This window comes from Centroberyx gerrardi, chromosome 9, assembly GCF_048128805.1.
Source record: "Centroberyx gerrardi isolate f3 chromosome 9, fCenGer3.hap1.cur.20231027, whole genome shotgun sequence".
NCBI classification, from domain to species: domain Eukaryota; kingdom Metazoa; phylum Chordata; class Actinopteri; order Beryciformes; family Berycidae; genus Centroberyx; species Centroberyx gerrardi.
Window position 1 is genome coordinate 18,871,562 of NC_136005.1, and position 25,688 is coordinate 18,897,249.

A 25,688-nucleotide genomic window follows, 5' to 3' on the forward strand; every position below is an offset into this window, starting at 1 on the left:
TGTTGATTTTTTTTTTTTTTTTTTTTTTTTAAACAAGCTGTTAATGCCTGTGGTCTTTCTGTGTGTCCTGTGTGTCTAATTATGTGCACTGTTTAAAATTTCTTATGCTGTATGCTTTGCAGGAAACAGTTTCCACTTTCAAGTCCAGAGAAATCTGAACAATAAAATGTTATTGTCAAGCTTAAGATGGATATGTAACTGAGTCATATTACCAGTGAACAGCCTGGGGGCTTGAACTAACAATCCAGTGTCAAGCTATAGGCACTTCTGACAGTTCCCCATCTGACATATGCATATGAGCTACTAACAAAGAGATTCTCACTTGGGGCATCAGTGAGAAGTCAGGGAGACTTGGTGAGAAAGCAGCAGGATTGTAAGCATAACCTTGTCAGAACAGAGAGATGATTTAACTTTACTTTAGGGTTAACAACCAACACCCACAGTGGCATCCCAAAACAAAAGGCTTGCTGCTTGCTAACATGGCTTGTTGTCCCCCACAAAATGAAATCAGAGGAACGCTATAATTAAAGGTCAAAATTTAAAACCTTAACTGGTATAAAACCATAACAGGCCATAACTGCTACACCGCCAGACCGATGTTAATGAAACTTGACGGGGTGATGCATCTTGTTACCGATTGGCCCAAGGGGAGCCTGCATCATTCGTAGGGGACAACATGTTTACTTGTTAGTTTTATGGCGTGGCTAGGGATTAAAATATCTTACTGGTGACAGGGGCTGCATTGTTGGGAGTGTCAGCCCTCAGGTACTGCGTGGTCTGGGTGGACGGCTGAGACAGACCCTGGGAGCTTCCACTGTCACTCACACTGAAAGACAGAAGGCAACAACATAGTTATTCATGAGGCACCTGCCCTCCACTCCAACTTCAATACACTTGAAAATAATCTTTAAAGCAACCCTGGCCTACATGCTGATCAGAAGTCAGGTGACTCGGCACTTTTTTGAACTCTTCTAGTTTTAGGGTCTGAAGCGGAAAATCCCATTACACCTCTTCTTGTTCAGACTAACAGAACGCTTTTGTTTAACACATGGATCCCACCATGTCGGAGCGCATGGGAGATGTGATCAAATCAAGCCAATTCAGCAAAATATCATTAAAGCAACCCAATTTAGCTCAAATATCACATTAAGACAGATTCCCATGGCAGTGTAAGCAACTGTGTAAGGGACACTGTGGTTCTATGACTTGAATTAACAGCGGACATGATGGGTGACCTGAAATCTCTCCGTATCAATAGCAGCAGAAGTTACAGGATGTGCTGATCTAATTGCATACCAATATCTGGATCTGATAACTCAACTAAAGCAGCTGCCTACAGCCACCTGGAATGGAGATTATAGGAACTGAATAACAGGAAAGCTACAGTGCAGGTTTCAACTTGATATAATCCTCTCTGTGGAGATGAACTATTTATCATGTTCTTTGAACAGTAATATTTTGCAGCAAATATTAACATAACTTTCACAGCTGACAGACACAAGACTGGAGATCCACTGTGTTGTGTGCTGGTTTTCATCTCTTTGTTTCAATGCAAGTGTACTTGGCTTAGTTGATATATAAACAATGGCTGGAGTCCCTTTCCTCTCTCCTCTGGAACTGGAAGAAATAATAAGAGATAACATGACAAACCTGTCCTCCATCTCCACTCTCTTCATGCTGTGCAGGTGGAGGATGGCCAGGATGATGGCCACAAGAAAGATGACAATACAGCAAACGCTCACACTGATGTAGAAAACCTGGGTGGAGGTGGTGGGGGTGGTCACACCGTCTACTGATGAAAACAGGTCATGGGTTAAAGGCCAGACACAGGAAAGGCTATTCTAGGAAAATGGGGCATTAGGTAACCTAAAGGTAGAACGTCACAGCACACAATATACCATCATCATTACTGAAGGCTTCAATAGTTTTTGCCATTGTAGGAGAGGCAGAGCAAAACGTGTGGTAAGGCAATGGAAGAAAGAGAGCACGAGTGAGAGAGGGGGAGGGATGAGGGAGAGAGAGAGAGAGAGCAAGACCAAGAGAGCAGAGAGAGCGAGAGTGCACCAAGTGCTCCACTCAGGGTTAATGGAGGCCTGGAATACCAGAGGCTCTGCCCAGGATCTAGTGTCTGTAGAGCTTTCCTCACCATCTCTCTAAAAGCCTCTGAGGGCCCCAGGTTCCTCGGGCCTACCCAAGCAGAAGGGAGGCAAGCCGCTAATGGTGCTTTGTTGCTGAGGCAGTGGGCTCACAAAGAGTCTGAATAAAGGCCAGTCTGAGTCAGAGTGGAAGAGACCAACCACTCCAGAGGGGGAGGGGGAGGGGGCTGACAGAGTGGGAGAATGCATCCCTCTCTTTGGGCTCTGAATCATACACCTTGATTATGGAAAGTCTGGCCAATGTGAGCTGCAATACAGTGAGGCTCTCAGTACTAATTCAGCCTCCGTCTTATCTTGCTGAGGCCCACTGTGACATATGATGCATGGAGCTGGTAGAGAGGGACAAAGGTAGAGCAGGATGTGGAGTTAGCAATACTTACATTCAGGCCTTTGAAGAGTGATATTGTTGGAAAGCGAGGGGATCTTTGGGTCAGGATCTATTCCTGTTCACAGAGGAAGGGGGGAAGAAAATTACATCAGCTCACGAATCAAACAATCATGACATTCAGCATTGCAATGAATGCTGAAAGGAAAAAGAGACAAATAAAGCTGATGCCTTTTACTGAACTCTTAAGTCAAATACCCTGGATAGAGGTGGTGTTAAAGACGAAGATGGCTATATTGTGTGACACTTTTATTGGCTGCAATTATGAGAAAGGGCAAGTATGCAGACATCATTGTTTGTCCTATGCTACCAGATTGTGCAACATGGGTACAATCCAAGAATGGTGCTTAGCAGAAATGGTCACTCACTCACCGTACGTTTTGAGCACCATTGTGGCACACACAAACACCATTCTTCTATGGCTGCTAATTTGACTCATGTGCTCAGAATAAGCCCGGTATAAATTTGTTTCCATGGGGCATATGACAAGGAGCCTCTTGGCCACATGTAATTATCTTCAGTGGGTTTGAAAATAGCACAGAACTGAAGACAAACACTGGTACATTTCCCACTGTAACTCTTGAAAGCAGCATGACATGCCAAGTATCTGATGCACAGCACTGACATTTAAGAGCAATAGAGCCCACATTCCCCACACACTTGCACAAACATTCAACGCAGAATATATTTTGGAAAAAGAGGATAAAAACGGTATTCATCCAAAGATTCAATATGAGAAGCTGCACTACTTCCTTGGCGCCAATTTCTAACCCTGCCTTTGTTTGAAAACTTACTTTTATAGCACATTTTCCTCCTCTTGAAGTTGAGCACTGTGAAGTTGTTGGCATGGATGGTCATGTTGAGCTGCACTGTCAGAACGGCCTCCCCATCCACTTTGCCAGAACAGAATAGGTCCACTCTAAAGACTGTAGACACACGCACGCACACAAACACACACACACACACATACACACACACCTCAATTAGAGAAGCACCTGGCCTTGTGCAATGCATAATATCTGATCAGAATCTATACCAGAGATACATGTGAGAGATGCAAGACAGCGTTAACATTTTTAAGGCTTCATACACACCTGCAGATTTTAAATAATGTTGCTATACAATATTCTGCTGACTGTACACATTCACAAGATATGAAAAACATATAATGCATATCATCAGAATTTTCACAATGTTGAATGCAACCATATCAACAGTGTCATAAAAGGCATGAGTTGCTATAATTGTAAATCTCTTCTCACAACTTATTAGGTTGAAAACTTGAACTGACAGGCTCTTGCACACCTGAAGATTCTTGCAACAGGTGCACAGCAAAAAGAATCCAACTGAGGTTACTGAACAAGAAGTTCTGCACACTGTCCATTCACTTGCAGTCTTTAAAGGTTAGAACATGTCAGTCCTCAAACCTTATACCTGATGAAGGTCTGAGACCCGAAACATTGTAACATTGTGAGTGGCGGGTTGAAAACTAGGTTGAAAAGTTCACACACATTTCCCAATATTTGACAATGATTTGATAGTATAGCCAAATACAAGAAAACCACCGGATTAATTTCTTCAGGGACAAGTTTTGAATTGTTTTCCTGAAGCGTGCGAGGCTACATGATGCAGTACTAGACAGGATAATGTTTCAACAACTGTTGCCTGATCACAGCCACACCTAACATCCTTCAACAGTTTTCAACACCTGATCCTATTTGGCTGGTACTGAAACCCCTCGGAAGTGTGGATTTAACCGTTTCAATGAACTGACACCATTTTCGAAATTCTACAGACTGCAAACTCCAAGAGGATGTGACAAGCAAGAGGTAGGTGGTTGACCAACCAGAGGTAACACGGGGCACCTCCCCCTGAGTAGAGATGTTGCTCTGTGGCTGGTTCATGGCAGCGGGGTTCTCCACGTGGAAGCCTAGCCGGTAGTCAACCTATGGATGGACAAAGCCGTTAACATACACACAAATGGGTTGGGGGTTGGTGTGTGTGAAGGTGAGTCATCGATAATTCCAGATGCTGATCCCTACCTTGGTCTTGGAATACCACGTGAAGTGCAGGCTGTTGGTCTCACTGGGCACAGGCAGGGTGAAGGAGAGTGCATATTGATTCACTACATCGTCCCGCACATAATACAGTTCTGCATCCAGGCCTGTGTGGGGACAGGGGATATAAAATTACACCTGATGAGAAAATGTAATGATCAGTTTTCTGAAAAATTATGTAAGTCAAAAGGAAGAGCCAAAACATTGGACATAGGCTAAATGCCTTCAGTTTGCAACAAATAATATAGGCTAATCTTATCTAGAAGCTGGCCTACACACATAATTAAAAAAAACAAAAAAAAACCACTCTCACACACACACACACACACACACACACACACACACACACACACACACACACACACAGTAAGCCATATGGAGAAGGTAAAATATCCACTCAAAATGCCAGCTTTGATTTTGGAGGTTCCCTCTCAATGACAGACATGGACCAACTACATCTGTTAGCACTTGAGAGCTCTTAGTGCCCAACTGAAACACATCAAAACATTCAAGTGAGACAACCTCCAAAATATGACTACAATTTCCTATCCAGGAAGAAATTTGGGCAAGGGAAGGTAGTGGAATGCTTTACATAAAAAGTTGTGATCCTTTGGAATTAGCATACAACATCCAGAAGCAGGTTGGCATGTACTAGTGTTTTTCTTTATCATGTGCTGCAACAAAGTGAAGGTTTTTCATTGGACTCTCACTGAAGCCGCATCAAAAAAGTCATATGGGTCTAATGCGTGGTTGTTAATGCAGGTAGTGAAATCCCCAACCCAGGCCTGAGGCGGTGCTATCAGTCCTAGAAAGCCCCCGTCTGGCGGAGTGGGGCCTGTCTATCAGTCTCAGAGGATCTAGTTAAAAGAGATGGGAAGAATGTGCCCAGACTCCCCCAATACCCCAGGGCCGTCTCAGAGCTGTGGCTCAGAGACCTTTCTCACATTGGCTCAATTAGAAACATTCACAGACATTTGCCAACTGGAGATACTCAGAAAGGGGAGGGGGGCGTTAAATAGACCAGTGTCTAACCAAGCCCAAAGAATAAGATCTGCTTGATGGTTTTACACGGATCAACAACTTGCCTCTTGTAGATTTTCACTGGCCCAGCTGGCTAAAATGAAACTAAAACATAAATGTATACATTTCAGGAATAAATTTAGAAATGTATTACTATAAAAGTAATTCATTACTAGCAGAAAATTACAGAATAGTAATTAAAAAAGTAAATAATTAGTTGATGGAATAAATTTAATATAATGTAAGGATAGTTTATGTATAATATAACTGATGTAAGTATTAATTGGCCCTTGTTGCACTTAAAGTATTACTGTATTCCTAGATGAACCGTCACTGAGCTTTCTGAGCTTTCTATAAATGTTAACCAACAGCAACATGGAAAGAAAGGGACCTTTTTTTTTTTTTTTTTACTTTTTTTCTTGCTGGCATTTACAGTACTTACATTTACTTGTAAATCGTGATAAAATCTGAAAATATGTGACCCTGCCCTACTCCATACACAGGCCCTCGAGCAAATACACAGGCACTTAACAGGCACACACACACACAGCCTCAGATTAGTGCGGCAATAATTGCCTTCCTCATGCTCAACTCTGTGTGACTCCCTTGTCTCTACATGTGGCCACACTGCTTTGATACCAATTAAAACTATGCAGCCAGGCGAGGGGGCCGAAGGAACGAAGGAGTGGACCTCGCTCAGGTTTGTCCCTCCCAGAATCCCTTAGCCAAACAAGCCCTGCTGCAACATCTTCAAAACAGGAATTTGAGGGAATGGCAACAAGAGCCAATCAACCTGCACAGCTTAGTTAAAACCATCAACTCAAACGGAGGATAGGGGAGGTGCAGGCTGAGGTCAAGGATGTTGAGCCATACGCTGCTACTTCACCACTCACCTCACACCCTCTGCTCTCTAGAAGGGAAAACAGGGCTAGTAGCACAAGGGATGTCTTCGTAAACAAAATTCTTGGTTGCCTAGCCGTCACAATGTGTAAGGAGCCTCAGCACATCATCATGCTAGTTCGCATTAAGGATGCAACAGTCAATCAGCTGTCAATCATAATCAGCCGGTAGACATTCTACATAGCTCATCAGTGATTGGCTGATCACCTCTTCCAACTACCCGATTGCATTATAGGCTTAAATTTGTTATTTATGATCATGAGCTATTTGACAGTAATTTAATACATTTATTGTATTTAATACAATACGTTTAATTTAATATTTTTTTTTAACTTCATTTACTTCTGTCTACGTCCAGGTTACATTTCCCCCAATCATTTTGCAGTGCTTGCTGTATGTATTTAAGGTGTCAGACCTAGCTTGAAATCAAATGCTAACAATGGCTAACAAAGACACTCTAAATAAAAAGATACGCATGTGACAAAGTTTGTAAGGAAACATATTTTGACGGATTATTTCCTGGCAGAGACTTCAATTTCTCCCTGTGGCTGTCAGGTGATTAACAGCAAGCAGAGCATAACGTAATTCCTGTACTGATATGAAAACACTCAACTCGGGGCCCACTCGGACACAATGAAATAACAATGAAACTAAAAATTTGACAAAACCAAATTAAAGCTTCATGTTTACAGTGATGGATTATAGCTCGGGCAATTTCCAAGTTTTGTGGAAGTTGTTTTTCGTACAGCAAATGGCTACTTCTGAAGGTAGGAAAGCCCTAATATCTCCAACTACACTGACTGAGCGGGGCAACCGAGATGATTGGCACAAACCTAAAAAAAACAACAGTATTATCCTTTAAGTGGCCTTGCTATTTTTAAATTCCAGAATTGTTGGGAGGGTGACGCAGAGAGAGACTTGGTCAATTCATTTAACTTTTTTGAGAGTATTTGATTATTGTATTCATTCAGTATTTTCAACTGTTCAAAAATATTGACAGCTCACATATTACAGACTGCATAGTCTACTCTGCCTCAACGAAAACCTTTTCTCGTGCATTACCCACAATAAAAGGCGAGCAGCACCTTAGTCATCAAGCATACAACAACACCATACAATATAGCCATACAAACATGGCTATATTGAAATTTTACTGAAATGCTTGCTGTGCACTTTTACTTGATGTGCCATTGTTTGTAGAAAATCAGGGTAAAATGTATCATTTCAATCGGCAATTGGATCTGTGATCAGCTGATCATAGCGTTACAAAAACGGTAATCAAACTCAGCCCCAAAAAACCCAAACAGGCCACCCCTAATTTCCATTACTCAAAACAATGTTGACATATACTTATACTAGTAACAACTAGCTGGTTACATTAGCCCTGTGGTTTACCACAGCTTTTGAAATCCACTCGCCAAGTGGCTACCAGTTGCGTCAATACCATACTACAGGATGTTGTGTACAGCCAAGTGGGGAGGCACGAGTGCAAGGGGGAAGGGGACTCTTTAATAACTTAATCATTTCATGGTTCAACTGCTTCTACTATTAAGATCAAGAAAGTTAGGGAAAAAAAAATTACTCGTAGAAATATGTGAATTCCAGCATAACTTCAGTCCCACTCACTATAAAGACTCAGCTCCTAAGGGTGGTACACCCTCCACCTCTCCTTGTGAGGAGACCCAGTGAGACAAACTATGTTGTGGCATAGCTAAATCAGAGATAGTGATGAGGGACATAATAAAAATTAATGGGTAGCGTTACAAAATGCTAACTGTTGTGAAAGGAGTCCGAGTCATCAGAGAGGTGTAAGAGTATTTAAGCAAACCAGCCTCTAAGGAATAGAGGCACACCACATGAGACAACACATATTCTGCTTTTATTACCCAACAAAACAACATACAACAAAGTCAAAATGGGTTATGATGTCACTGCATACTTGGTTAGTCTTCAAAGGAACTAAACCGGACAGGAAAGGCTGCAATTTAAGTTATTCCTTCCACTGATTTCATCATAGCGCTGGGTAATGATGACAAAACAAATATGGTGTTTCCTTTGCTGAATTTTGAAATTGCGATACGAATTGTGATTTTGTGGACACAGCTTTTTAAATATAATTTGCAAAATGAGATGCCAATGCTTAGGATTTACTCAGTTCAAATATAATTAAACATTCTCCAATGTGCAATTTTTTGTTTGCCTGGTATTCAGCACAGAACCAGAGAAAGTTATTTACAGGGTCTTTTTTTAACCTTTATTTAACCACAGAAAGTTGTCGGAGCACACATGCTCATTTCCAGTAACACCTTGCTTCACATTACATTCACAGTACAGTTTCAACACATTCACACCTGGGAGCTGCCCAGTACAACCACAGTCTTCTACTGTTACCATTGAGCAGCTTCACTGGAGCACTTGGGGTTTAAGTGCCTTGCTCAAGGGCACCTCAACAGTGGGGGGGGGGGGGGGGCATTACATCATTCACTTACCCCACCCACATTTTCTAAGCCGGTCCAGAGATTCAAACTGGTGTGGTGACCTTCCAGTCATTGCGATTCGGAAATTACAGTAGTCAATATTACAATTTTTATTGTTTTCGCTAAATTGTGTAGCTCTATTCCATCATGTAACTAATCTGTAAAATTGACTGAAAACAGCCATCTCTTTCACATATGGGTGTCAATACAAAAATACCGATTAGAGCAACACATCTGGATAATAAATCTAACTTTACCTTAACATTTTGGGGCCCACAAAGTATAAAGTTAACATGCAGTGTTCTCTTGCAAGCTGTGGATCACATTGCAGACTTTGAAGGAGGAGAACAAAAGGTGGCAGTGGCCAGGTGGCAGGGCCCAGGACAGGTATAACAAAGACCCTCTTGTGCGCAGAGTCGACACTGTGCCTCCCAAAGCCTCCATCCCTGAGCACCCAGGAGATAAACACTCCCCCCAGCCTCTCACTAAGGAGATACTGCCCACATTAACCAAGGGAGGAGAAAATGAGGGCCCGCGCGAAACTCTATCAACTGGAAACTCCAAACAAATCCACAGGCATGAATAAGGCAGGAGAGGGGGCTAATGTAGTGAGGATCCCATGGTCTTAGGTTTCAGGGACACTGGGAGAGCCGAAAACTGAAGAGGCCTGCTTTTTGTCCATGATTGAAACAGATAAACGGGAAGTAGCCCAATGCTAAAATGTCCATGGATTGATGAACAGTTTACAAGTCTGTTAGTATACGTCCTTCAGCCAGCAAATTTGTTTTCCAGCCAGCCTACAAGCAATCATAAGACACTGTGGAGCAATATATCACTGCTCCTCTCTATGCTACAATAAGGTTAATCATGATCACCAGAGTTTCCATTAGAACATGCTGCCAACAAACATATACACATTATATTGGGAATATATTAGTTTGTCAGACAAATATACAATGCATATATCCCAGTTTCGCAGTGTATCGACAAAACACACACTGCACAGCGTCACCAGAAAGTATTCAAGCCTTCAAGCCCCTTGACCTTTTCTGCATTCTCCTGAATTCCAAAGTGATTCAATTGAGATTTTTTGGTCAATCTTGCCATACAGCAGAGATATGTGAAGTACTGTGCTGACATGTTGTCCTTCTCCTATCGCAGCTTACTTTCTGAAGGCACTGTATATAGAAGAATGAAGGCAAGAGGAATTATCCTAAATAATTAAATGAGAAGAGCCTTGCCCATGTAAACAAATGTTCAAAATAAATACACGTCTTCTTCCTGGTTCAGTTGCATTGGGGTGCATACTGTTGATTGACAAGTAGCCTAGTAGTCCACCTCCAATAAGCGCCAGAGTGCCAGGGAACATATCATATATCAGCAAACAGCCAGGTCAAAAATGGTTCAGCTTGTCAAAGATACAACCACTTTGCAAACATTCAAAAACCTCAGCAAATGTTCCATCTATCCATGAACAACAACCTGTCTAATTTGACGATTGTGCATGACCTTGATGCTACAAACTCATTTCACAAATAAAACACAGCACTGGGAATGTTTGACATGAAATTTATGCCATAAATGATGATATATGCAAAACAAAATTCTGGAGATGCAGTGCAAGCAGGTTTTTTAGTGCTGATCTAAATTATAGTAAACTGAGAGCCAGCGGCTTGATTAAATAAATGCCCATCTCCGATAGTAGTCAAGATGGCTCTAATGGACGGCATGTGCTTTCAATTTTTTTTAACAAATAGACTATTAATGGAAGGTTTAAAGTATTTAATGAAAAGACAACACCTCAGCTTATATATCATTACAGCCCTATGACCTTATTTTGTTGACAAGAGTTTTAACTGGTTAAATAAAACAGCAATTGCAGGCTAATGGAAATGTGCTTCTGCCTTTGAGCATAAAAATATATGGAAAATACACAACATTTATACATCTGCAAGGTTTGACAATAAGGGCTAGGCTACCCAATGGCCCGGGACCAGTAAGACATTTCCTTGGACCAGTTCACTAGTCACTCATTCAAAAAGGTTTCTGGTCACCCAGTCATAAACCTGTTATCTTCACCTCTCTGCTCTGCCACTGGCCCACTGCCATCTCTGCTGTGTTTTCACTAACTTTACTTTACCTACTAAACAAAGTGAAAAGTAAAAGGCTGTTTTTTTTTCTTTGTGGAAGCAACAGTTTCTTTGGGTTGAAAATGATTAATCAAACAAGTACCATTTGTCAGAGATTTCCCAATAAGGCAGATCGAGCTGGCTCATTTTTAAAGCCGCAGCCAATAACAACAAACACACACTCCATGCCCAGAACAACAGCCAGAAGGATGTAGCGTATATGTTGGGAAAGCAGGTAGCTGACAACCCCTCATCAATCTAGAGTTTCATGATTTTTCTTTTTTGGTTACTGGTGGTTACATTTATAGAAAAGCTAATCAGTTAGGAGTGCTGAGTACAAACACAACTAATTATTCTTTTAATTTTCAGTCACTTTGATGTTGTCTATTATGAATATTTTATAGGAATATATTACTTAAATCTGTGAAAAAAGGTTGTTTTTATTTTTGCCTGCTAAGCCAGTGAATATATACTAGGGGTCAACAGAATTCTGACCTACTGACCCAACCAGGGAAGTGGAAAAAATTCTTAATGTTGAACTCTGAATCTGTCGCTTTGTCTCTGTTGAAAATGGAGGAAAGTAGGGGAAGCTTGTAGGATTGAGACTCCATAGTATGTACAGCGTTCCACCCTCAGCGGGAATTCTGCACTAGCAGCCACACACACCTTTCTTTGCAGGTGGTCATATGAGCAGGCCAAAAGCAAACGAGAGATTAGGCCAAGCCAAGCTGTAGTTGACAGAGGTTGGCATGTCCCAACAGAAAACCACTTTCAGATGTGACTTGACGTCCAGGTCACCAATGCAGCACAGAGAGGATGGGCATCAAAGAGTAAAAGGGACAAGAAAAGGACAAACATAATTTAGGCAAAAGACTATCATGATGTGGGATGTCCTCTGAAAAGCTTAACCAAAAATTCGTACCAAAGATACCATTTCAGCTAGGCTGTAACAGCAATGTTGGTGCAAAAACAGCTTTAATGCATTCCACAGCTAGGAGAAAAACACACATAAGTCACCATCTCTGAGGTTTTCTTTCACATACTTCAAAGAAGCCATACATCAGTTTCCCTCTTTTATTCCATAAAGTGCCCCAAGGGCAGAAAGGGATGTAGGGAAGGAAAAGAATCTGAACAAGACTGTCTGCCTCTATCCTATTATGGGCGCCTCATTGATGCTTATTTGCTGCCGAATGGGCCACCTTAGTTTACTCAACAAATAGAAAACGGTTTACTGAACAAATGATTAGTGTTTGTGGCAGGATGATTTCATCTTGAGGCAACTACAGGGCCATTTAAGTGGCCTCACACACCACCCTTTTCATCTAAATTTGGACCGTGTTTTACATGGGCAGCTTTGTGAATACAGTTATGTGAATATAGCAACCGTTTTAATGCCTGGGCTATGTACGCATAAGGTCAAATGTTTATACAAAAGTTTAGGAAAGTAATGAGTATTTCCTGAAATTATCTTATCATACTCTATTTTAGAGATGAATCAGAATCCAGTAGGCTTAAAAAATGATGCAATTGCAATAATGTAATTGTTGACTGCTCCTAATGTTTTTTTTATTTCCACTTCCACACCATAATAGTAAAATTAAATCAATGTAATTCAAAACAAGAATGTGACCTCAACAGAATGGTACTACAGTAAAGCTCAAAATCTAAAGACATTTGCTGAAACAGGCATAAAGGAACACAAAAGTGGGGATACTTTGCTTTGAAAATGCTTTCTATGAATTGTGCATTACTTCTACAATTTTCTTGTCGATACATGATATTGAAAGTGTATAATTTGGACTCACTTTAGAGGCCCTTTTGGAACACATGCATTCATGTTGCATACTTTCAGATTTTCAATGGGTTTAATCTTCCAAAAGACCTCTGATCCTAAGGAGTTTGGGATTAAGTTTTTCTTTCAATAAAGCTGCCATATGATACAGAAGTCACCTGCACTGTGCTACATCACAGCAGGTCTGATGTGTCTTTCAGAATACACAGCTTAGGCCGTCCTATTACAACAGAGGACCAAGAATGATCTACTGAGGATTGAGGCTACTGTACACAAAAACAAAAAATGACATCCGATTTTAACAGAAGGGCAGCAGACTATAAATGGGTTTGCTGCTTGACAGGATCCCCTGTCGGTGCAGCAATTCTTGGACAAAAGACATGTGAGAGCGGGGGCTCCCCCATTCAACTGCAGGATCCTTGGAGAGTGGCATGAAGGAAATGAATACTGCTGCCAATCACTGTTCACAGGCTCTTTTTCAGAGCCCCTGATTGCTTTTCAGCTATTTGGAGGAGGGAGAAAGGGTGAATAGCTGAAATGCACTGGGCTCTTCAGAATACATTGATGATTTTACACACCACATTTTATGAGAAACAAGAGGCAGTTAGGCAGGGGTTAAAGCTAAAAAAAAATCTCATGACTGAAACTTTTTGTCAGACCAAGTTAACCTCAACTTTTATCTAAAATTGCCATAACCATTAGGGTTTTACAAGAAGAAGATGCTGTTGTACATGTAGGCCTATTCAATTGCAGGTTTGACCAATTCAAGTCCTCTATTCAATCTTTGAAATAAAACGGAAACGCTCTTCTTTTACCTCAGGGCTTAACTTTACCAGCCACATGGTGCAGCCAGCACCAAATGAAAGTTACTGGCCAAGAGGAAGAAACTACAATGCTTGTTCTGTAGACTGTCATGAATCATAATGCAAATTAGCTGCATATGTGGGAAGAGAGACAGTTTACACAAGGGCTAGTTTATAGGACAATCAGTTTTAAACCAGACATAAAAAATCAAACAACCAATCAAAACAGTAACTTTCTAGTGGTGATGAGAGGTTTCTAGTTTTTGACATACAAAAGAAAGCATTGTTGTTGTTTGACAGTTACCTTCTTCTTATCACTCTTACCCTTCAAAAGTCATGTTGACTTCAGCATAAAAAAATAGCCTATCATTTATCAAAAAGTAAATAATAGGATCCATTACCAGTGCTTTCCACAAGCACATTGTGGAAACATTGTAGCCGGCCAAAGAGATAAAGTAGCCAGCTAAGGGGGTGTGGGGACATGCTCCCCCAGGAAAAGGCTGCTGCTGGTTTGTGGTGTTGAGCTTTGGTGTACAAGAACAGACTGCAATAGGAATAGGAAGATGAATACAATTCGTGGTAAACTGGCGGCAGGTACATCAAATTATAAAGCAAAAAGGAAAAAGGTTGCTTTTTTCATTGTGGAAGCAACAATTTCCTTGAGTTAAAAATGCTGAATCAATCCCATACAATTTGTAGGCAATTTCTGAGTAAGGCAAATTAAATTTTCGAATGAATTGTCAATATCATACATTTTATGGTAATTACTTAAATTTATGAAAAACTGATTATTTTCATTTTTGCCTGCTAGGCCAACGAAAATATTCTAGTGGTAAGTCAAACTCTCACCTACTGGCCTGACTGGGCAAGTGGAAAAAACTCTTAATATTAAACCCTTACCACATACATTAACTTGCATGAATCTTCTCTCATCTCAAGTAACTGTGAAATAAGATGGCAAACTTCAGTATACAGATCAAAATATGCAAGTTAGCTATAATACCAGGTGGAGTGATGAAACCAATGGCAGTGTCTGAGTAGATTCTGCCAATTAGCTGAACACGGCCTAATCCTCCCTTCAAACAAAGAGACAAGTTTTGGGAGAGAACTAAAAACTGATTTTAATGAGGAGACCCTTAATCTGTCAAAGCAATGTTCATTTTGGTTGGGCAGCTATAGCATTCACTCAACTGGAAAAGCCCAATATTTGCACTACTATAGTAAGCAGCAAGACGAGTGACACATGAGAGTCCCATGCAGGACTAGAAAACAGACTTTCTCAGTGCTTACTTTCCACCAAGAAAAATCCCTCAGAGCAAACAGTTTGGGATCTACTCCACTGATGAATCTTCCATGGAAAACTAGGCTCAAACAGCCCATTATTATAGGAAACAGCAAATATGCATAGAGTGTACAGAAAACTTATTTTTACTTCATTCCTCATCTTCTGAATGATCACATGGATGCTCAGAATGTCAGCAAATGGAGAGACTGAGCAAGCCCTTGAGGCCAGTAAAACTAATGTCACAGCGTGGGCCTTAGGCCGTCTGAATCCAGTCTGAAGCTTTCTCTGGTCTTATATGAGCAGAGGGATGCAGTGTCTCTCTGGCCATCAAGCAGGCAACCATTTTCACAACAAAAGTGCAGGACAAGACGTGACGCTTTTGGAGTCATAACACCTTCACAGAAAACAATAACATTCTCATTCATCTGTCGGTTCACCTCACTCAGCATTACAAACACAAACTGCCTCCAAGCCACTGTCAATGTCTGCTATAAAATCACAGGCCTCTTGGATCGTCTCCACTTTACCACAACCAGCAAACTGCTAAAACGCCAATGCTATGATGGATGACTGGACCTGCATAATGCGTATCTTTTGAACTGCTGACACTGGGCCAGCATCCACGCTGACCCTAATGTCAAACCAGTCGAAGGAAGGCTACCATTGTCTCTAAGGCTAACCAGGGTTAACACCCCCCACCCCCTCCGGACTGAATTATATCTGTCCTTTCCTCTCTAAGCCCATCTTGACATCTTTTACAAACTGAAACATTTATGTGAATTCTGCATCGTCTGTCATATCTAGGTTTTAATAAGATTCCTTCTTAAAGATCTAATTCCTTAACAATTCCTTTATCTGTTCCTTTATTATATATGACCTTCACAGACCTTTATTGCACCCCACAAATATTAAATCTGTAACTGAATAGACTGAAATTCTGCTACCAATCCCAAATTAGAATGAATAAAAAATATGAACTGTTAATATCATACTGTTTTATGATCTTACAACAAAACTGAACATATATCACACAACTGTACACTGTGTGTGAATGACAGCGAGGTTGTGACATGGCATAGTGAGCAAGAGAGGGGGGAGCAGAGTCTGCTCTGTTTGGTTCTCCGCCAAACGGGAGCAGTTTCCTTATAGCTGAAACTCATAGCAGCTTATCGATAAAGAGGACGAACTTCTCTCTAATGTCTGCCACATTCGCCATGTTGCTATACGCTTCAGTTACAAGGAAACTCCCCTTGCGTCACAGAGAACTGAATGCACTCTGCTCCCCCAAACACCTCAGCCACTCTCACACAGCAAAACCAGGAGAGCGAAATAATTCCTACATGAGTTAAAAAAAATGCATTTTGTTGTATTTAAAAAGAGAGTAGGGAATAATACTGGGAATGGATAACACAAACATGTTTCGATCCAGTCAGTCCTGTAGATAATGGAACCGGTTCCTCACTTGCAGGTCCCAGCTCCCAATCCTAGTTATATTGCAACGACCTACCAAGTTTTGTAGAAAGGATCGGATGCAAGGATTTTAATGTTGTTTTTTAAATGCGTTACTGCAGTAATTGGCCCTTGGGGTTAAATGCAGTTAAAGGAATTGAATTTGAGTTGGCAGCTGCAGCACAACTCTACACTTGGCACCCAGGATACTGGTCTTGAGACAGTAGATATGGGAACTGGGGGTGGGAAAGAAATTGAGGTGGAGAGGGAGCTCCTGTCAGCAAAGGATTTATGAGACAGGCAGCTCACTACCCATTAGTCACATGCAAAAACAATCAGGGATGCTGCTTGTACTTCACCCAAAGACAAATACACTGTGTACCCCCATTTCACTTCAGCCATGTCATCTTCCTGTACATTTTTCTTACCGTCTCCCTGGGAGTCATGTGGTTTGGTAAAGATATCAAAATTAATGGATCCTGAGAGGAAAGTCCATCTGTGGACTCTGAGCTTCAAAAGCAAATAGACCACATCAGTACATTTGACTGTATTATCCCTAGTATTATTACTACTAGGGTTGGGTGAATTTTTTCAGATCACAATATTGTCTCTGTGTCATCATATTATCAGGATATACAATTTTATCACGTTACTGTGAAAATAAGTCGGGCCATGCTTATATCATTGTAGATACCAAATTCTACATAGTCTGCTACTAAGTGGCACCTGTAATGACTGTGGTGTATGGTGTAAAACTACTGGCATCCAGTCTTTGCTAAAGTATCATATTATTTCATGCCTAACTCACAATGTGAATTACAGGCAAATTATTAATTATTGGACTACAAGCTTGGATTAAACAAGATGGGTATTTGCTCTCTTAATAGGCTGGGCAAGTCTAAACATGCCCAAATATAACAGGGTAACACTGAACATTTTCAAATACACCAGTATACGATAATATCGGGATACCACCCAAATCTGGTCCCTACCCTGGATAGCCACATTTATTAGGTTGGATAGTACAATGTAAAATGGAGAATAGAGTACCTTGCTATATCTAGAGGGAAAATCTAGACAATGCCTACAATGTTAACAGACCCTATGTTCATATTCTGAAAAGTGCAAACCTAACTCATTGGTGCTATGGAAAACAGTCTTAGGAGATTACATTCCTTTTTTGTAAACAGGAAGTACCATGTGTTCGAGCATGTGTGCATACAGGACTGGTAGCAGGGCACTGGGACAACTGGGACTCTTGAAAGTATCCAATCAGGACAGTCTATTAATGGCTGACTGAAATCAATGCAGGGAAAATGTAATCATTCAAAGGCTTTCCAAAATGATGTCAAATCAAATTTCAAGTTCAACACTCAAGTCACTGAAATTATATAGTTACTCAAAACAAACAGAGGAAAACATGTCTGTGACTCTCCTGTAATACTGTTTATGTGAAATGTCTTATCTACCCACGTTATCGATGCATTTTAATCCAGCAAAAACCATGAATGCATGATATAGCCTACATGATATATTTTCGTTCTTTATGCCCATTCAGTTAACCAGTGAGTCCATGGTTTGGATAAAGGAGGCTCTACTGTAACTATAAGAATGTAAAAGTCAATGTAAAAACAAGCACACAAACACTGGGTCTCTATATGAATCTGCAGTGAGACACTCCCCGGCTGCCCATAGCCATTGTGAAGTTGATGCCAGAGTTGCCATTGCATCATAGAAGTTTCTGTCCACACATACTTTTAGCTCCACATACTTGGTTGTCAAACATTAGGAGATTTCTCCATTCAGCCAGAGGGGTTTCATGCAAACCACAAGAGAGGCCGTTGCCTGCCTACACAAGAGAAGATTAAAACTATCATTATAGACTGCTAGAGAAGGGGAACCACAAGGGACAAAGTGGGCCTATGGTCTAACACCAGTCAGATTCCACAGAGGTGGGAGTGTTCTCTCTGTGACCATTTACAGGATAAAATGCTGAAGCCAATACAAAATCAACTATTCTTATTCCAGCTGAATGTATAGGTCTAACCTATTTCAGCAATTGGCCTATCCTAAATCTTTCCATACAATTTCCAGTCTATGACTTGTTCATTGAGGACCACATGAAGAATTCACAATCTGACCTTTTTGCAAGGTGAATCTTTTAATTACTACACTTAAGTTCACCAAGTCTTTGTATTTAAAATTCAGGCAAGTCCTACCCGACACCTGATGTTTAGAAGAGCAATTTTTTTTCAGAAATGTTGGAAATATTGTGTTTGCAAGTTTATAAAAGAGCTTTCATTGTTTTGGACCTGGAGGCCAAGTCAGAAGAAGCCGACAGCATCCGGGCCTTAGACCATATCATGCCTAGATGGGCTCCAGAACATTGTAGAGAAAAAACAGGAGAAGAAAAAAAAACATAAACTAGGTGGTCGAGTTCTGTGTAGCTCAAAATACTCCTACAAAAGCGATGGCAGATTAAGATCTGTTAAAGGAATTACAGAGTTCAGGAGACTCCAGAGAGAAGGGGAGGAAATGTCTGAGCGGGATAGGGGAAAACACAAATGTCTATTGAACCCAGGATTTGTGAGACGGCTGAGCTGATCAAGTCTTCCTCACAGCAGAGCACTATCTTCGACGAGCATCAGGTGACACTCAGACTATCAGATTGTACATTGTTGCTCACTAACCCCATTTCTAAAGGTCTGAGTACTTAAGATTTGAGCAAATAGCTCCTAACAAAGACTGGGTGCAAAATGGACCCATCCACCTGTTTACAAATTTGAAAGCATTAAATGTAGCTTTCTAGAGCACAATGGGAGAGTTCCTATATCTCTGCAATAAACTTGCATATGATTCTCATAACTGAGTTAGAACATCAAAGGGCCTAAACAAAACAATAAACAAACCAGCATTTCTGTCCTTTGGCTGGCAGTGCTGAATAATTCAGCATATACAGCGTAAAGGGGCCAAGACAACTTGTTCAAATAGAAAAAGAACCTGGACACACTGGAAAACAAATGCCTCATTTCAATGATGCTTTCTCCCAGATGAATAGACAAGAACAGAAACAAGGTAATTTTGCTGTGTCCTAATAAATCAAATCTGATGCAAAAATGATGATGCCGCTACAAAGTCAAAGTGAATTTATCTTCAGCAGCACCTTAGTTAATGTGAGAAGCTGTCTCAGCCATGAGCTTCCTCTCTTCAGCAAGACATTGTGCTCTAGCACTTCTACCCCTTCATTAGGCTGTGCAGTGGCACTCACGCTGTTAATGACTAGTTTCAAACTGCATCGCCTACACATCTTAAGCAAGCCCTATATTAACAACTTATGACCAATCCATAGGCTGGTTCTTCCTTTGCACCAGGAGAAGGGCTATTAGCCTATTTGAAAACAGAGCACAGTCACAAATACAACGAAAACAGCAAGGACGCCTAGACTAACATTAGCCCAGCTGTTACGTAAGAAAAGCACAAACCTGTCTGTTTTACAGGTCCAGAAGGACCATCAAGTGGTGGCTTCATTTTCTGATCTAAGATCCAGTATTGGATTCAAGAGCATGAAGGCAACTGGCTAATGCATATAGCTTATGACCCTGTTATGGTTTGGCTTTCCATTTGTTGCCTGGCCTAGGAAGGTCGGCTTGTACAGCAATAGTGATGGCTAAATTTACCCCATCATTCCACTGTCTCCCACGCCATCCTGACAGTATCCTTTCTACCTTCTAGCTCTCTTCATTTAAAAAGTGTCTTTCTGAAAGCAATCTATTTGAGGCAACAAAAACAGGCCTGTTCCATATATGTTTTATATTTGCAGACCACTTCAATAAGTGGGCATACAAGTCTCTGAAATTCTGTTCAAGAGATGACATCCTTCTCTGACAAGAAACGCTATCATTTGGTGTTTTGTTGATGATGGTGGAAAAAAAACATTGTTTCAAGTGTCACCGTAGAGTCTCATAAGTGGCCAATTAGATTCAGTTCTGGAGAATGAAACGACTAATTGTTTATATCAATTTCATACTCACAAAACCATCTAGTCACCACACACCCTGCAGAGAGAGGCAGACTCGTCCTCAAGGACACCACTCCCAAAAAGTTTTTAAAAACATACCTCATCATAGATTGAAGGTGATCACTCAGAATTACAATATTGGCATTTACCTTACTCTTTATGCTGTTGAGTGTACTAAAACTATACTTGGAATATGCACCCCATCTGATTTCATGATACTGTGTATCCTGCATTTTCTCAATTGTTTCCTTTGTTTTTTGGCAGTTACATGTAATTATCCATGGCCAGAAAATGTCAAGCATCTGAGCAGCAGTGTGTACAGGGTTGGATAGCCTACTGTGGGTGCAAACTGCTTAGGTCTCAGTCAAATGAGCAGGCATTGAAACAAGGCTTGCCTTCAATATCAATAAATATCAATATTTTTTTCTCACATCATACTTTCAAAAAAAAAAAAGCTGTCTTATTTAGGCCATCATTTATTTAGTCTATGAAAAATGTATTACAATCTCTGTGAGGAAAATATGCCTTGACTCTCAGAATTGAGAAAACAGGGAGGTACTGACATATTTGATAAAGGTTTATCACACATTCTGCTTGTCAATATAGGAATGGTTCAAAATAACCAAAGCATATTTAAGAATAAAAAAAAAACAAGCACGAATTCGCAATAGCTGCGACCACGTAGGCGCATGCATACACGTGTGGGGAAATTTTTGTGGACCAACCAACCAACCGACCGACCGACAGAGCGAGCTATAGAGCTGCTGGTCGCAGCTAAAAAAAGAGTTATGAGACTAAAAGTGACTCAAATAAAGAGCCTAACAACTGATAAGTCAATCAAACTGACTAAGATGAGGCAGCGATAGTTTAAAACAAGCTTGATGACAGATGTTGGAAATGTCAGCTTTTCATAACCCAGTTTATCAGATGACACAAAAATTGTGTGTTTAAAATGACACAAAAATTGTGTGTTTATGGAACTTCAAGCTTTTTGTTCGAGGGAGGATTAAATATCTGTATTGTTGGACCTATTGTAGCAGTGTAAGTGATAATTCATAAGTTGCACTGTTTAAGCCCATTTTGTTTTAATGTCTTTCAGTCAGGTATTCCATGTAGTCATCCTAATATAGGACTGCTCCTCAAAGTCGATTACCAGCCCAACTTTCTGCTGGCACTGTGATGATGCAGGGTGCATTTCCTTTTAATTTTAATCAGCATTAGCATAATCACCTTCATCCTTCACTCGAGGGGAGCAATGACTTCTGGGAAGACAAGTCAACAATCAACGAGGCACAAGTCATCAGCCAATGACTAGAATGTCAAGAACATAAAAATAATGTAGCCATATCGCAATGCCTTCTAAATAACGAGGTTTGAATCCAAATGATCATCTTAAGATAGTCCAAAACACCATTTCAGATGTATTTTCCATCACCATCATACCAATTTTATTTTCCTTTGTTCCTTTAACCATAGCCAATCCTTTTTTAGTGCACTGGTTTGTGTCCTTTGCAGGTCTATAAGTGCCATTAAGTGATGACTTAATTTATATATCAAATTCAATATGGGGCTCAAGGGTAAGATGCATGTGAAGATGTACTTGTCAAGGCTCGCTCTGACAACGGTAGGCTGTATTTTCCACACACAAAACGGTCCCTGACCACATTTCATATGCTCTACAACTCCTTTAAATCTCAGTATTACTCTTTCATTTCACTTCTTTTTCAGGCTACCATGGCCTCACCACACACTAAACACAAGAAAGACATGAATTGAATGACATGGATGAAGCATGCAACACATGTAACCCATATCCTATCTAGGCTATAGCCAACCAATGTCTTTGATAATGGGTTATTTTTTTAAATCAGTTCTCAGCCTGTGGGTCAAGACCCTTCACATGATCACAAGATCATCCAAAAACTATTTACTGAATGTAATAAGCCTGTTTTATACAAATATGGTATGCTCATACCGTTTTCTGCAGCCATTCAGTTGCCTCAAGAATTAATCAAGTGAATTTGCCTGAAAAGGCAAACTACAGATGACCATCTGTGTCTGTTGTATTAAGAGGTCCTAAACAAAAACATTAAATGACACAAGATTATGGGCACTGATTAGCTGTGTAGAACAGAAAAGCCCTGTTTATTTAGCAAACTAAATAAGGGCGCACTTAAATTGGCCCCAACGACATCATGGGCCTATCACTATGACTGCATATATTTTAAGAAAATAAAAGTACACGTTTCAGCACAGTTCAATGCAGTTTTAGAAAGCAACGTGTAGTTGATGTGCATTTGGGCACAACTAAACGACAACAGACACACAGATTACTAACTACAACACTGATCACAAAGTGAAAAGAGAATTGGCCTTCTTAAACGCAGGCCACACTCAAGTCGTCCTTACCCAAGAGCTTCTTCACTTCCTCCACACTCATGTATATGTTGACACTGGGGTGATTGTTATTGTTGACGCCCGGAGCGCTGCTTGGGTTGGCGAGGCAGCCAGCCCCTTCCAGCAGCAGGAGGAAGAAGAAGCCCCCAAGCCTCCACAGCACCGAGTGTGGCCAACCTCGGGACTCAGACGGGCTGCCAGAGCAGTGAATCAACCCCAACATAGCAGTTGTCTTCTGGCTCGCAGTTGTTCTCCTTGGTCCCCAATCACCGATTTATTTCTCATCCGTATCTGAAGTTAATCCCCGAAGGCGACATTACTATCTATTTAACGCTGAACCGCACTTTTTGGCGTTGACTCCTTTCCCACTACGGGTTTTTGTCCCCTCTTGCTAGCTCGACAGCTAGCCAAAGCAGGCTAACTTTAGTCAGGTTGTGCTAATCGTCCGCGTTCAAACTGCCGTTCAATGTTTGAATGTTTGGGAGATTTACGACGTATTCCAAGCACATAAAACACACACCTGATATCGCCACACTACTGCAGTTTAATTCGTGCAAGCAAAAAACAGCAAGAAGAGCAAAAAAGTGTCCTAAAGTAGCAAGCTAACACATCCAGCTTTCTCCCTCCATGGTCCTTCCTCCCGTTGCTTTTTCTTACTATCCCAGTTTTCGTTTCGAAGAAGGGGGGCATGAGGGGCGCTCACTGCTCTGACGACAGAAGTGGAATGCTGCCTTTAGGTGCTGTCGGAAATATTTCTTTTATGAGTTGAGCAGGGATGAACCACGCAAAAAGCGGTAAATACAATTACATTTTTACATTACAATGACGTTTAAGTTGGCGAAAGCATGGAACTCGTGTCAACAACTGATGGCAAAACTGATTTGTTTTTATTCTTATGTCACTGTTTGGCATGAGTAAATAATTATTATGCGTTTACATTTTCAGCTTTGTTGAACTTTCTTTTAGTTGTCACACGTTTAGGCAAATTAATTAAAACATAAATCACATGACTGATGCACATTTTCTCCTCTTCTTTCTGCTGTTTCTGCTGCTGCAGCACAATCTGTGCCACTTCATTTCTAACATGGGGATCACACTTAATCCACAATGGATTTGTGTTGCTGCAAACTGCATGCAGAGTTCTATGCATGGAGCCCATGGCTTAAACATATTGAGATGAAACTGAGTAGACTGAGTATTGATGGTAGTATATAGAACATAGATTTTCACTCCAGCTCTGGCTCTCCGACAAAAGCTTTTCATCATGAAATGTTTATTTAGCAAAAAAATAAAGATTTAGAGATTTAGCAAAAAAATAAAGAATAAAATGGGGCATGACAACATTTTAGTTTAGCTATACTGCAATGGAGTGAGGCAGTGTTAACGGATTCTCTCATTTGAAATGAACTTCCATCAGAGAGTAGGCTAATGCACTCAACACATTAAATGTGATCCCAGGCCACCAAAAAAACAACAGCCACCAAAAAATACTTATGTTACCGTGTCCATTCTGTTATTTCCGAACCAAAGTACCCGAATGCGCAAGAAGTAGTATTTATAACTTCCGAATTTGGAAGCAGGAGTTTACGAGGGGCCCTGAAGGCAGCAGAAGAAGCGCGAGTCTTCGAATCAAGAGGAATGGGATGATTATCCTCAACATGTGAATTTGCAAAATGTTGCTAAATAGGAGTCGTACTTTATAAGGGCGAGGCCAGGGCTGGTTGTAATATATTGTGAGATATATATATTTTTTTCTTCTTGGCTGCTGTAGATGGGGGTTTTAAGAAACTCATCTAGAGGAAAAGCTTGAGGAGATGCTTGATTAACCTTTCTGGGAGACAGATATAAATTATGACAGTGGTTCTCAATCCTGGTCCTCAGGAACCAGAGAACTTCCGATTTCTATCCTACCAGCTAGTTAATTGCATTCAACTGGAATCCGATTCCCAGGTGTAAAATAGTCCCTCATTAGATGGAGTTTTTCTAATGAACAAAGACAAACAGGTTTGTTCAGGTAGAATATGTCAAGACAGACATGATATGGAGATGTATTGTTTGTATTTTCTAGGCTTTTGGCATTAGCAACCTGTCTGGAAGATGAGGATAATGGCAATACCTTTATAATATAACTCATCTGGAAGGCATAAAAATACTGTGCATTAGGAAACAGCTTAATTAACTTGTTCTGGAAGACAGGCTACTATGTTAGGAAATAGCCAAATATCTTTTTCTCAAATATCTCACCTTATTCCCCCTATCTGGTGAAAGAGTATTGCTAGTTTATCGTACCAGGTAGTTAATTACATTCACCTGGCATCCCTGGTCTAAATCAGTCCCTATAGCATACTGCTGGTTTTCATGAATACGAATATGGAATCCTTAACATATACATTACTTCAGAGCGCCTAGTTGTTGTCAATAGTACATAGTAAGAATGTATTTCCAGGGTCCAAAACAATTCTTGTATATTTTGAAATATATTTCTAAACATATTTGGAAGTGTAGGCTATATGTAAAATTTATTTTTTGCAGTATATGGCAAACACATTGTTTATACATGAGGACCCAGTACTCTTCAAATTAAAATGTTTAACCATGTCTGGTGTGTGTTAATAGTATCTTAAAGCAATTAATTTGCTCAAGTGAAAACATTTTAGCAGCTTATTATGCATAAATGTGTCATGAAAAACTCATCAAAAATCAATATTGTCAAACTTCGGATATAATGATGTCACTCATTTGCTTCCCCAACCCCAAAAAGACATCAGAAAAAACAAAACATTTTAACATTTTTATTATTAAAATATTCACCTACAAAAC

At 40.5% G+C, this 25,688-nt stretch overlaps 1 protein-coding gene across 2 annotated transcripts in view; it reads right to left on the reverse strand.

Moving 5' to 3' along the window:
• ryk (receptor like tyrosine kinase) overlaps positions 1 to 23,516 on the reverse strand; it is a 42,748-nt gene extending 19,232 nt beyond the window's left edge. For both annotated transcript variants that reach the window (XM_071926227.2, XM_071926226.2), the window contains exons 1-7: positions 22,881 to 23,516; positions 4,584 to 4,705; positions 4,388 to 4,487; positions 3,336 to 3,467; positions 2,537 to 2,599; positions 1,651 to 1,792; positions 726 to 826 (exon numbers count right to left, since the gene is read on the reverse strand). In XM_071926227.2, coding sequence (XP_071782328.1) covers positions 726 to 826; positions 1,651 to 1,792; positions 2,537 to 2,599; positions 3,336 to 3,467; positions 4,388 to 4,487; positions 4,584 to 4,705; positions 22,881 to 23,091 — 871 coding nt within the window. In that variant the 5' untranslated portion in view covers positions 23,092 to 23,516. The remainder of the gene's footprint in view (positions 1 to 725; positions 827 to 1,650; positions 1,793 to 2,536; positions 2,600 to 3,335; positions 3,468 to 4,387; positions 4,488 to 4,583; positions 4,706 to 22,880) is intronic.
• Between the last annotated feature and the right edge of the window lie 2,172 nt (positions 23,517 to 25,688).